Below are 13,818 nucleotides of genomic sequence, written 5' to 3'. Positions count from 1 at the left end.
GCGACACCCACGCGTGTGTCTGAGAAAAAATAAAGACACATAACTAGAAATGGCCCGTTTGTCTCCTTTTGTCCCTTTTGGCGCGGTTTTGGCCTTTCAGACCTGGTTATGGCCTTTCAGGCCTGTGTTTGGCCTGGTTATGGCCTTTCTGGTCTGTGTTTGGCCCTTCTGACACTCTATATAACCTGACTATTTGCGAAAAAGATGTCATTTGTGTTCAGTCAACAAACTGTCAACATGGTTTACAAGAGAGTTTGCAGAAACTGTCCGATTCCATCTTGCGGGGCGAAGTACCTTGTCAGATTAGCTAACCATCTCGCGGATGTTCATCAGTTAGAGCACACACAGCGAAGACAGTATTTACAAGAAGCGAAACTGCAACCTAAAGTTAAAGTCGTAGTTTACGAAAGTGAAGCGGATGATTCCGGAAAAAATCACTATCACAATCCAGTAAAGACACAAGAAACGGTGTACGAACTGTCAAGACAGCGGAGAAATGAGGCCTCTTTTAAAGCAAAAACTAAAAGACCGACTTCAAAGAACAAGGCAAACCGCAAGAAACAAAGAAAGTCGAACTCTTGGCTTAGAGGCCGTAGGAAAATTGTGTAGACACGGAAGGAATATTTATTATTCCTCGAAATGAAGCGAAAAACAAAAACGGATTTGTAATAGTCAGTCAAATGATTCATTTTCATTCCTTTTCCTTTCAAATCGCTGACTATTTGACTCTTTTTCCTCATTGTTTTTTAATAAAGTTTTTTAAACGGTATCTCTTGTCTGGTTCTATTGCTAGCAATTATAAGTCGCGTGTTTTAATTGATCCTTGTTAAGTTATATAAAATTGATTATATACTAATGCGTCAAGATACTCCCTTGGGTTTTTCCAGCAGAACTGAACTAATTTGTATGCAACTTAAGACTCGTGGATCCGCATAATTAACTGACTAACGGTGCGTGACTTTAATAGTTTTTTATTTCCTCGAGATAGGTAGGAGAAAACGGTCTTGTAATAGTCAAACAAACTTGAAATATAGAGTTTTCAGCGCCACTTTGTGTATATATGTGTGTGTGTGTTTTGTTTTTTGACGGTAATGATCGATAATCGTCACGAATAACCTGAAATCTCGGAGATAAATTTTCCCAGCAAACGGGGCTTCAAACAACACCTCCCAGTCGCGGACAGTTAAACAAGCGCTCAAGGCAGCTTGAAGATCAACAACGTTCGTGAAAAAAGTCATCTTCAACGGTACTAACGTTTTAAAAATCGAAAAAAAGTTTTCCCAGCAAAGCGATTGCAAGAGTGACGCTACCAAGAGAAAGCGCGCTTTTATTCAAACTGACCATACAAATCTTAAGATCCAATCAGGGTGGGTATAGAGCGGGCAAGTCTGGGTATGTCTATTGTTTCCTTTGTGCAAGAGTGACGCTCATTAGTAAACCTCGACACTTATTAGTATGCAGGAAGACATTTTTTCCCTAGGTTATAACAATAGATGACGTCATGGACTCGACGCTTAGGAATATTGATTAAGGGGATCCAAGGGGATCCAAGGGGATCCAAGGGGATCCACTAACGGGGCTTAATTCCACTCATAACCTACTACTTGCTTAGCCTCCGCTGACAGACTGTTCCATGTTACTGCGCCCCTATAACGAAAACTTTTCTTGAGGGCCTCAGTGTTCGGTCGCGGAATAAAAACAAGTTATGTTGTGCACCTCGCAGATTATGTCTATGAATGGTATTAACGCTAGCGAATTTATCAGACAGGTATTCGGGTACGATGTTATTTACAGATTTCAGTTGTTTTGCACGTCTTTCAGCGAGGCTATTCCATTTAAGAGCATGGAGAATCGGGGCAGATCTGGCGTCCCAACTAGACCCTGTCATACGTAGTGGTTACCTTTTTACGAGAGTCTTTAAACCACCTGTGTAAGAATTTGAAAACAAAGGAACGCACAAGAAAGATATTCAGTTGTAAAATCATTTGTATTGTCAGCTTTCTTTCAACGGGCAGATCATTGTTGACGAAAGTTACAGGAAATGTTTTGTTCGACTCACCTTCTTCATTTCTATTTCTAAATTGAACATAATGTTACCTTCCCATTTATTTAATATTTGTTGCAAACTTGCATTGGTCTGAGAGGATTGTAAAGCAGGGTCAACTCATCTTATTTTCCTGTAGGTTTTTGGATTACGGTGATGAGCCGTGGAAAAACCAGGCGCGACAAGCTTTGAAAGATTTGAATACGTAAGTGACAGCATTTCTTTGTGTCAATAGTTTGTTTCTTTGTCCATGGGTTTAATGACCATTCGTTTAAATCTTACTTCTGCGTCACACCAAGATGCCAGTTAAACCCTGATACGTAACCCTCTGCGTAATACTCAATGCCGGTAACTTTAGATAAAGTCCAATCAGTTGACCACTAAACTTCGTAAATTATTTGCTGTTTGTGTAGTAACTGATGTATATTGCTCCGAGGGGGTGGGGTGGGGGGAGGGGCTGTCTGTGCATCGTCACTTCACGTCACGAGAAATAGTTTTGGTGATACAGTCGAACCTCCCGTAAGCGACCACCCATAATGTCAAGGATATGTGGTCGCTTACGGGAGATGGTCGCTTACCAGAGGTCAGACCGCAGGGGGTCTAAATTTCTGGTAATTTACATATGGTAATTGCGGAGACCTAACCCTTTTACCAGTGCTTATCGAAACCCATAGTAATAACGTTTCTTATTGTTTGTATCTTGCAAATTACGTAATACAGCGATTGAGGCAGTTATTGTAAAAGAAACTTGACTCTTTGACTACTCCGGGTGGCGCCGTCTAAATATTTCAGGGAACGGAACATAAGCAAAAAGGTAAGAACGATAAAAGATAAGAGAGTTTTTCCTACAAGAGATTCGATCTGATTAAAGTTTATTTCAATGTGAAGTATAGTGCAAGTGTATTTTATCAATTGTTTCAATGCTAAGCTATATCGGGAAACACTTCCTGTAGCTCCGTCTGTGAGATTTACGGCGTCTGCTGTAATGATGTAGCCAATATGTTACAGCGACACATTTTTCGATTTCCGCCCGTGAGAGATACAGCAGATTGTGTGTTAAGGGGTCGCCTACGGGAGGTTAAAAACAATGGAAAATTATAAACAATCATCTTTAAAAGTGGTCGCTTACGAGAGGTGGTCGCCTACGAGAGGTTCCATCTATAGTGATTTGAAAACTTTTGGTATTTTGGAAAAGTGGTCGCTAATGAGAGGTGGTCGCTTACGAGAGGTGGTCGCAAAGGGAGGTTCGACTGTAGTTTTAATCATGTGGCTTAAGGTACATATTATGGTAATGCTAATGCAAAACCAAACATCCCTAAAACTGAATCAGTGTTCAATTGAGTGTCGTAAAACCAAAATCAAAGTAATTATTCGGGCCAATCGCAAAAAAGCGTACACAGCGCAACGAATCAATTAGAATTCAAAGTAAAAACATTTAACCTGCACCAAGCGAGGACAAACGTGTGCAAGGAAGCTTGCTATGATTGGTTCTCATTAGTTGAAAAAGTGGCCGGAGTTTTGTTAGCCAATCACAGGGAGAAGTAAAGAAAACAAAAGCAAACGCAAATTACTTGCAACATTGAATTGAAAACCGCTCTATACCTTGACACCACAGGCTACTTTAATGACGGAAATTTTGTATGACTTGGTACTGTAGCCTGGAACGAACCGAGCTATGCTCCTCCAGGCTTTGTTCGCTCACCTACCGTTTGCTTTCAAAGCTTGCAGATGCAAATTAAGAAATTTGCGTGCCATTAGTGGTTTAGAAATTCCTAGGCATCCCTCGCGCTGCAATTTGTGCTTATCTGAGAAGCTCTGCATCCTATCTGCTGACAAATCTACCCTCCTCAATAAACGATCTGAGTTAATTACAAAATGCAGGCATGAAAATAAATTCTACGCAGCCAATCAGAAGCAAGATCGCTCCAACCGCCCTCCTTAAATTATAACTCTGCAAACTCCAACGGTACAGTCTGATGATCGCTTAGTGCGTGAAACTCGAGTAACTGTGTTACATTTTCTATCTTAAATTTATATTTTGCTCTGCATGTTCTTGCATCGAGCACTCCTGCGACTGAGTGAAGCAATCATTGTATTGTTTCTTTGTTTATTTCATACATACTGAGATTTACAGCTAGAATTGATCTGTTGAAAACCCGGTTCGGAAATTCTCGCAGCCAATGGCAACAGCGAAACGACTTTCTCACACGTGGGAAATCCGTTTCGTCCAATCAGAAAGCGGCAGTCAAAACGCATCATATTTTCAATGAATGAATGAACGTGGTAGCTTTGGCGTATCTTTGTCGATTGCGCTAGCTTTTCTACGGCTCTAAATTTCTCGCTTGCCAGGATTTCGGCTTTTTCGCAGGACATTTCTCGACGAGTTTAAAACATGCTGATAAACAACTACTGGTGGTCCAATGTTCTGGCACTGGTGGCTGAATGTTCTGACAGTAGGTTCAAACCTTTGGATAAACTTATCCGGCAGAGAATATATTACCAACCAAGAAACAAAACACTCGAGCAAAAACGTAGCGGGATGTGAAGCTACTTACTGCATTTCTGCTGGAGAAAAACGAACAAAGAAAAATTGAAGAAATTTAACCAGAAGAGCTCAACCGCTACGTTAGTGAATTAATCGGTTGATATGAAAAGAAAAGATGGCTAAGACTATGAACCATTAAGCTTTCGACGGTTGTTTTCAAGAGTTTAACCGGTATTTAAAAGGAAGCAAGTACTCAGCGAGTATAATATTATCGAAGACATTGCGTTTGATCAAGCAAGAAAATGCCTTTACGAAAAGAATTTACTCGGAATCTCAAATGCCGAAGCTTTGCTAAACACAGTGTGGCTTTTCAATTCGGTACATTTTGGCTTGATGTGAAGAACATCGGCAGATGACTTGGGGTGACGTGCAACTTCACATGAAAGCTGACGGAACTGAATACTTAGAGTATTCTGAACGGCAAACGAAGACTAGAACAGGAACTGAACCTCGTAATGTCAGAGCTGTTAGACCGAAGGCTTTCGCACCATCAAACGGTCCCCCCGAAAGAGATCCAGTTGCCGTTCAATCACAGCACTCGAAAACGCATTTTTGAAATAACGTGATATTTTCGCGTACTTTCATTATAACAATATAACACTTGTGAGCTATGTGTACATGTTTACCAAACCTGTTCAGCACGGCAAAATCTCAGTATGTATAAAATAAACAAATTACAGCATGGAAAGTGCTTTGTGCGGTGTTTACGCACTCGTTGTTTTGTATCAGAAATCTCACTCGTTCGCTGCGCTCACTCGTTCGATTTCTGATACGTCAGCAACTCGTGCGTAAACACCGTACGCGCGCACTTTCCATGAAGTAATCTATATATGCATTTGTTGGGTCCGATGGACAAACCATGTCGGAGTGAGCAATAGAATAATGGAAAGCAATAGTCCTGGTCCTCAAGGAAATAATTACATAATGAAAAAATCAGTTCTTGGTGGCCGTCCTCTGTCCAATCGAAGTAAAGTGTATTATATAATATATCCAGCAACAGCTTCAATTGTGTAATATCACGGTCTTCTGACGAGAAACAAATTTTTGGAACTGTATGTTGGTGACGGCACAACGGACACCAACATTCAGATCGAAGACGGGTATCTAAGTAGGCCTTAATGGATATCAGCTGCGAAACGAACTTGGTGAAAATACTGATACTCATGCCCAACTAGTGTGTTGTAAGCTCCAGTGGCAGGTTAATCATGACGTCTGTTGTAAATCATAAATAAAGTTAAACCAAAACAACTAAATGTATAAATACACGATCGGTATTCAGATTGGCCTTAATAAACAGGTGACTTTGTGCGGAGGGACTGGCGTCCGAATACAAGCACAGTTAGCAACCATATTTTGGCTTGGTTGATTGGAATTTATATCAGCTATGATGAAGATATTTGTTGTTTATGAAGACTTGACTGTCTTTTGAAAGTTGTCACCAATGGATCCTTCTGAGCTGATTTGTGCTTTGTTGGCACGAAAAACTGGCATCAATTCACAGGCCGTTAAACAGCATTTTTATGATCGTGAAATTCAGGGAAAATCAGTACGTGCACTTTGATTGGTTGAAAAACAGGTAGTTATTCTTTCATCCGAGGAACTTGAATTGATAACTTTTCATTCTTCCATTGAGTTATCACAACGGGCTTTTACACATGTGATTTTTGTTCCATGTGTAAACGGTAATCTGGCTTGATTCTGATTTTTACGCGACGGGAGCAACTGGATACAGTGTCAGTATAAAAGTTGTCTTTGATATGTTTTATGTGCAATTTTAAAATTTAAAATCCCTGAAAATTGCAGCGCAAACCGTTGGGAGTGTACACAGGTGGTTGGAAATGGTTGCCCAAAAAAGTTGCTTCTATAATCGCATGATAGATGCCTGTATAAACCACCGTGTTGCTTGGAACTGCAGTGAAAAGTTTTAGTAACACTCGCGTAAGTTAAAAGATGTACCATTTTAGGAGCTATAATGGAAGAGTATAGTTCCTGTTCGCCTTGCTTGTTTTTGTTTTGTTTTTCTAGGATTTGTGTTTGTAATTTGCTGTTTTTCGTTACCGTTAGGGGGAGTAATATGTCGCTGCGTGATAGATTATGAATACGTGAATGCCACATCGCAGTTATATGCGCAACTTAAGTAAGTAACTTATGAAAGGAAAGCCTGGAAAAAATTCAGGCTTGAACGGGATTCGAACCGATACCGATACCGGTGCACTGCTCTACCAACTGAGCTATCAAGCCAACTGGGAGCTGGTCATTTTGTGAACTATGACCAGCTCCCAGTTGGCTTGATAGCTCAGTTGGTAGAGCAAGCCTGAATTTTTTTCAGGGTTTCTTCTCGCGACTGCTTAAGGAGGCTCGCGGCAGTTTTTCTGGACTTAGGGTGGAAGTTTTAAAATTACAATCTCGCATACAAGATAAACTTCGATCTCCTTCAAACTACATCATCATTTCCACATATGATCAAAGTTTATTTTTTCATCGGTTTCCAAGCAACAACTATTACCATAGCAACAGAAGCGCAACGCCTCTCACTTTAAACTTTGTCAATTATCTCGAAATTTAGTCAGACACTTTATGACGAAACTTTAAGGATTTAAACTATTTAATGTAGACAACTTGTAGGCGAAATAAGAAAAAAATCTGTAAGAGCGTTTTCAAGTAAATAATGAATCAATTTTTATGGGGTGATTTTGTTTATTCCTGCATTTTTCACCAACATCTCTGGCAAAACAAAACTTGACACTTTGCTTTTTCTGTTAAAGGATCCTTCCTCATAACAAAACAGTTTGAATGTATATTGAGCTTCCTGGGTTTCTCCGATTTTAAGATATTTATGTTTAAATACAGTGAAAATAAAGCGCAGATGAATGAAAAAGTTCCTACTTTGCATCATTGTGTAATGCAATTCCAGGGATTTGATTGGATTGGCCATGGTATATGTACATGAGCAAATATACCGTGGCCGCTAAGACAATAAAATCCCTGGAATTGGATTATACAATGATCGAGCTTTTAATAATCACCAATTTCAGGTTCTTCGCTTCTTTTTCAACATATTGAATTAATAAACGAGTTAAAGATAGTGTAGCTTGAATGTTTTACCTCGTTCTCAGAGAAGACAAGTGACGTTAACAGATTTAAAAGGCCTATCTGGCATTTTAGAGCCGGTATGTGGAAGTACTTCAGGGAAATACTCTACATGTTCTGTTGTTAAATTTGAAATGTTTTCTGGGGCATCAAACAGGTACCACAAGAAATCACTTGGTAGCTTTCATTTGAAAAGTGCACGATATCAGGCAACATTTTCTGCAGAATGTTTATGCCTAAGATTTATGAATCAACAACAGTTTCCTTCAGGGAAACAACTTAAGGTGCGCACTCGCGGCAGTTGTAAGCAAACGTGACCCCCCATCCTGATAAGATAAACACCACCAATGAAAAGTATACACTCGGCGGTTGCCAAGAATCCCTATTAAGAGAGAGTATACGGAATACAGTGAATGAAATAGGTCTCGAAAATAGTGTGAAAATAGTTTTGAGACATGTTACTTTCTAAATTTGTATAAAACGAAAATTCTAACGGCTATTCCGTTTATTCTTAGACCGTAGTCTGAATCTTAACCGCAAACTGCTTTGAATATTTATAACGTGAAGTCGTGCAAAAGGCAAAATTTACAATGGAAGACTTGAGAAGCAAGAGCATATATTTATGTAAATTTTACCTTTTGCACGACTTCACGTAATCATAAACATTCGCAGCACGTGAATAGCAGTGGAATAGATCTGGACAAACAAAATAAAACTCTTGTTCGGAGAAAGCGAATAATGACTGTAACTTGACCAAGATTCAGCCTTCTTATCTAACACTGGTTTCGGTTCTTGAGCCTAAAACTTGCGTAAATGTCGAAAAGAATTCTTACTCTAACCGTTTGTAGTTTAACAGAAAAACCTGTGGGGGTATTTTAAAGATATCTCGATTTATGCAAAGTAGGAACTTTTTCATTCATCTGCGCTTTATTTTAACTGTTTTCAAACATAAATATCTTAAAATCGGAGACACCCATGAAGCTCAATATACCTTTAGAATGTTTTGCTATGAGGAATGACCTTTTAACAGAAAAGACAAAGTGTTAAGATAAAGAGATATTGGTGAAAAATGCAGGAATAAACAAATTCACTCCATAAAAATTGATTCATTATTTACTTGAAAACGCTCTCACAGATTTTTTTCTAATTTCGCCTACAAGTTGTCTAGATTGAGTAGTTTAAATCCTTAAAGTTTCGCCATAATAGATAACTATTTATTTACATTTCTAGCCGAGGGTCAAATGCTTTCAGTGTTGGGGGGGGGGGGGGGGAGGTTATTTTTAAGTGCAACAATGTGCCAATGTTGTGTTAATTTACCGTTCACCAAAAAATTCGCTACTATAGTTTCCACCCCTTAAGGCGACCATGAGCGGAAGTAGATGAAATGGTGGCAAACAAGCAGCAATATCGTAAATGATGCTGAAGAGCTTTCATTGGAGTATGGTCACATGATCATCATATCACATTTAAACTCAAGCGTTGCCACGTCTACCTATCCAATGTTTTACAATAGAAGTGAAAGGATTGCTGGTATTATTTTAGGTTAAGGCTGTCTTTGGATTGAGAGGAAGAAAACTTGCACTCTCGGCATCACCCAAATGCGACTCGGGTAAGTTTGCTGGAAATCACAAACTCTTCGTGGTAAAAACTTAAGACTCTTCCACTTGTTACTCCCTGTACCAACCGGGCTTACTTTTCGTGTGAACTTCATGCAGCACAGAAACCACTCTTGAAAATTCCAAGTTGGTTCAAATCGGCCGTGTCGTTGACTCAGTTTTGTACTCGACTACTAATTGGTTGTGCTGAGTATTGACTGAGCCCGCGGTTTTGTCTAGGGATGTCGCTATACAACAGGTTACTCTACAGATATTAGCTCACGTGACACCTTCTAAGTACCCTGTGATACAGCATCTCTTGGTCGACTTTCAATTGCCAAGAAAGACTGCGTATTGTTTATTGATTGTTATCTCCTTTCTCTTTGTAGAATTGACAGACCAAGATGTCATGAAATACAGTGGGCAGTGTCTTTATGCTTTTATTCCAAAATAATGAAGAAATTGTCTTGAATTACAATGACTTTTGCACAGTCAAACCTGTATTAAGCAGACTCCCTCAGGACCCTTCCTAGTGTCCGCTTAATACAGGTTATCCGCTGAAAACAGGTTCCCTTAAAATTCGTCTTAAAAGGGCCAAAATAATATTCCTCGGTATTAAAAGGCCTTGAAAGGGCCAATTACCATTCTCGTGAACGTAACTGTGGAATACGTATTTCCATAAGCAATGGCAAGTATATGTGATCATTTGCCAGTTTTAATATTAGAAGAGGTAAAGCGCAACAGTATCCATATTGATCGAATTATGTAAAGGTTCACACAATCAAAACAAGAATAAACGTTTTGTACAAACAATATGGAATAAATAACATATCTGTCAATTTTAAAGCCTCGCGGTCAGATTTTAAGGCAGGCTCTTTTGCGTCTAGTTCATGCTCTTCGCCCGAGTCACTATCCACGTGTACTCGCTTTCCTGGAGTTAATTCTACAAAGATGTGACAGCTCTTTTCTCGGTAAAGTTAGATGACCGATCTGTTAAAACGTGGACAAAAAACATGCATCTTTTTCGCAGTTTCCGTTTAATACAGATTGTTAACAATAGAAACCACTATTAAAGTCAAGTTTAAGGTGTCCGCGTCCGCTTAATAGAGGTGTCCTTTCAATACAGGTTCTTTTTACAGTAAATGTGGGGGAGGAAAAAAGGGACTTGTGCTGCTGTCCGCTTAATATGGGGTCCGCTTAATACAGGTTTTAATATATCTGCTTCCTTTGGGAAGTAAAATAAATTACAAACCTCGACGCGGAGACAAATCAGACTTTGTAACCTGTGCCGTAATGAGTCCAGTTATAAGGCAGACACCTTTCAGTCAAACCATCTTGCACACGACATGCTAGTTGCCCTCTTTGTTCCAATTAAGAAATAGCCTTACGCTATGTAACATGTACAAGTTGGTGCCTGCCAAAACCTTGACTCAGTTATATCGATGTAGCAGTAAGTTTGACCTAACGGTACTTTGCTGTGGTAATACTATAAAAAGGACTCGGTTCGTTTCATTTTCCACACTTAATGTAAAAGTTTGTACTACTTCATAAACTGTACCTTTTGTAGACTGAAACTGAAACTCTTACCATTCCAATAATAATTACAAGAACTAATTTACGTGCTGTTAGCTCGAATTAGTTTCAAGTTTGCTGGTTTGTCGGCGTTAGCCAAAAGATGCAGGTTGTTATAATTTCTTCCAGTCTCTATTTTCTTTGCTTCCTACATCTTGGAAGCAAAAAATATTTTGCGACAAACGTTTCTTTTTTAACCTTCGTAGGTTTCAGTAACACACAATTGAAACTTCAAAACTTTACTATTCGCTAATTTCAAGCTCTTGTTTTGTTGATTGCCTCCGCTGAGGCCTCTTACGCGGAGAGAGTGAAATAACGAAGAGCGGGGCTCTATTTCCGTTTTTTCCCGTTTTCGACTTTAACTCCCTTTCTTTTCTGAAGAAGAGGAGACAGCGTTTACTCAGAGTCTTGAATAATGGAGTACCAAGGTGTCCCAAGTTTCCATCATGTATCAATTTGGTACTCCATTAAACGCTTTCTCAAAGTTTGGCCACCAACGCAATTAGAGGCAGGCTGGTGATTGGTAGTAACCCACGATCAGGCCCAATTTGAGAAGCCCTCTAATTTCCTCCATGTAGTCAATCGCTAAAAGAAAAATAGAGCCTGATTGCAGGAGGACGAAAATTGGCATTTCTGGCCTGTATCTTCCTCGACTGAAAGCAAACGTACCGGCATTGCGGTTTTACTTGCAAACTAATATAGTAAAGTTACCAAAAGTAAAATCAGTCTCACCATTGGTTCAATCTTTTTCCTCTCCCACCCCCACCTTCTCACTCGTGAGTGTATTCAAAGTATTTGTTGGATTGTTTTAAACTCTCTCGTTCTCTAAGGTAGAGAATTGCACAATTCCAAGTACCACATTGCCCTTGCTTTGGGTTTGACTACAGCCTAAACATCCGCAAAACGCCCGCCTGAAATCGCGCTTTCCAATGTCAAAGAGAACTGGGTTAATGGCAGACGCGGTGAACCTTGTGTAATAAAATAACACGTATACCGCCCAATCTGGGAAGGTGCCCATCCCTTCAGTGTCTGTAACAAGTTCCAACACGAAATATGGCACCCAGCAAATCAGAAATGCAGCCAGCATTCCCAACAAAACAAGGCCTTATTTCCAATTTTCTGTGTAATTTTCAAGCGTTTGATCTTCAATAAAATCAACCCGGTTTTCTAATTTGCCGAAGGTTTGTTCCCTTTTGCTCAGCCCAATATTGGCAAAAACACGCACGTGACAATAGATGATTGTGACCATAGGAACGCCAAGAAATACGGGGAGTACAGTGATAGGATAAGCCAGGTGAACCATCTTATACATTTGTATAAGGGGGCTAGTATCTAACGAAACAGTGGTGCTGCGTGGGCCTAGGAGTAGAAACGAATACTGAAATGATAAGGTAATTTGACCAAAGTATTTTGTGCTTAACTACCACCCAGACTTCATCTTTTGTGGTCTCTTTCTTTGTTCCTGGTCCATTGGGAGGCTTTTTTAAAAAAAGTGTCTCAGGGGACGTTTTCGGACACACTGATTCGATTGGAAGCTTTTAAAAGATCATTTGTCTTGCGTCCAAAAATCTACTTTTTTCCAAGGGGTTGGTCCAGGGTTTTTGGTCAAAAATGACCAAATTTTGAAGTCGGCATGTTTCACTTTTTCATGTCCCTTGTGATCTCGGCGTGTCCTAAAACTCCCTTGGGAAACATATTTAAGTGCAAATAACGCCCTGTACAGGCCCGCAAATGATCTCCGGACCGGAAATGATCCCCAAATTGAACCGCGAATGATCCCCGGACAGGAAATGATCCCCAGACTAGACCGCAAATGATCCCCAATCGCCTTACCATAAATATAGAATGGAATGGACCCAAATTTAGATAGTGGGTTTAAATTCTTCTTCTTCTCTTCTTCTTCTGACGTATTGGCGATTTCCCTGCAGCAACGGTACTCTAGCGAACCTACTAAGTTCTCGACTTTGCATTCTGTACAGTGGCACCTGAAAATATGAAGTCAACGTTAAAACAGAAATGAGCTTACAGCAAAAACGTCAGGCCATTCAAAATGAAAAAAAAAAGATCTCATATTTTGATAGGTCTTTTGACGATCGAAAGATCAGACAGCCAGATTCAGAATGTAAGATCAATTAGTCGCAAGCTCAGAGTAAATCCGTTCGGACATTGCTGCGCACAGGTTAAGAATATAAAAATACCTATACTGACCAACTGTTTACAGGAACTCTTTTCTCATATCGCGCTTCCAGTACTGTTGGTGTAAGGTCATCTTCGTCTAATTCTTCTTCGACTTCGATTTCCTCTCCCGTGTTCTCGTCGCCAGCGTGAACTTGAGCCAGAGGTTGGTCTTGATATGGCGTAATTTCGCTATAAATTACATCGTAATCTTCATCTTTGCCCTCTTCGACATCTTCGTCCTCGGGGTTACCGGGCATATCTTAAAATTCGCTCATTTCTGAATCGCTAGACATGTTTCCTTCCAAGCTCGCTCACTTCCCAACAAGGCACTTTGACAACGCAAACAAACCCGTGGCAACAAAGTGACGTCACGGTTTGGTGCATTTGGAAAAATCTCGGCCCATTCCCCTGACCATTTTTTAGGGTAAAATAGCACGACTTTGAAGACTTGTAAAATCGTCATTTTTAAGCCTAGAGTTCTCAAACTTTGGAAACCTGCATTCTTTAAGGTAACCTTTAAAACTAAATAAAAACAATTCTCAGTTCATAGGCACTTTGATCTTGATTTGGAGAGAATTCGTGTGTGGCTTGCAACAGAATTCCTTCTGATTGGTTTCAAGCAAAGGCTTTCAAATTTTACAGCGAATCCTACTGCTTATATCAACCAGTTTCCGATAAAACGAGTCTCGACTGTCAAATCCTTAGGTGCACTCATTGATGAAAATCTTACTTGGGAGTGTCATATCAATGAGCTTTCTAAGAAGATTGCTTCTGGTATTAGCGCTATTAAACGC

The 13,818-nt window shown here is 39.8% G+C and overlaps 1 protein-coding gene and 1 long non-coding RNA gene across 2 annotated transcripts; one reads left to right on the top strand and one right to left on the bottom strand.

Annotated features, from left to right (window-relative positions):
* The first annotated feature begins 8,919 nt into the window (after positions 1-8,919).
* On the top strand, positions 8,920-11,118 carry LOC146448320 (uncharacterized). Its single transcript, XR_014861135.1, has 3 exons — positions 8,920-9,288; positions 9,664-10,303; positions 10,384-11,118. It is a non-coding gene; the product is annotated as an uncharacterized LOC146448320 (long non-coding RNA).
* Positions 11,119-12,392: 1,274 nt separating this feature from the next.
* Positions 12,393-13,550, bottom strand: LOC146448319 (uncharacterized). The gene is made up of 2 exons (XM_085102671.1): positions 13,055-13,550; positions 12,393-12,831 (listed from the first exon to the last, which is right to left on the bottom strand). Exons 1-2 carry the CDS (start codon positions 13,279-13,281, stop codon positions 12,393-12,395), a joined length of 666 nt encoding a protein of 221 aa, XP_084958797.1. The 5' UTR covers positions 13,282-13,550.
* Positions 13,551-13,818: the final 268 nt, after the last annotated feature.

This window comes from Pavona decussata, unplaced genomic scaffold, assembly GCF_977016875.1.
Source record: "Pavona decussata unplaced genomic scaffold, jaPavDecu1.1 SCAFFOLD_1044, whole genome shotgun sequence".
Classification (NCBI taxonomy): Eukaryota; Metazoa; Cnidaria; class Anthozoa; order Scleractinia; family Agariciidae; genus Pavona; species Pavona decussata.
Note: the sequence above shows the minus strand (reverse complement) of the source record. Positions and strands in the feature narration are given on the sequence as shown.

What these genes read in the sequence shown, in the direction of transcription:
- LOC146448319 (XM_085102671.1), bottom strand. Translation starts at nt 13,281, where the DNA reads ATGCCCGGTAACCCCGAGGACGAAGATGTCGAAGAGGGCAAAGATGAA. An exon ending in AGAGTTCCTGTAAACAGTTG is followed by an intron (nt 12,832 to 13,054) that starts GTCAGTATAGGT and finishes TCATATTTTCAG; the next exon opens with GTGCCACTGTACAGAATGCA.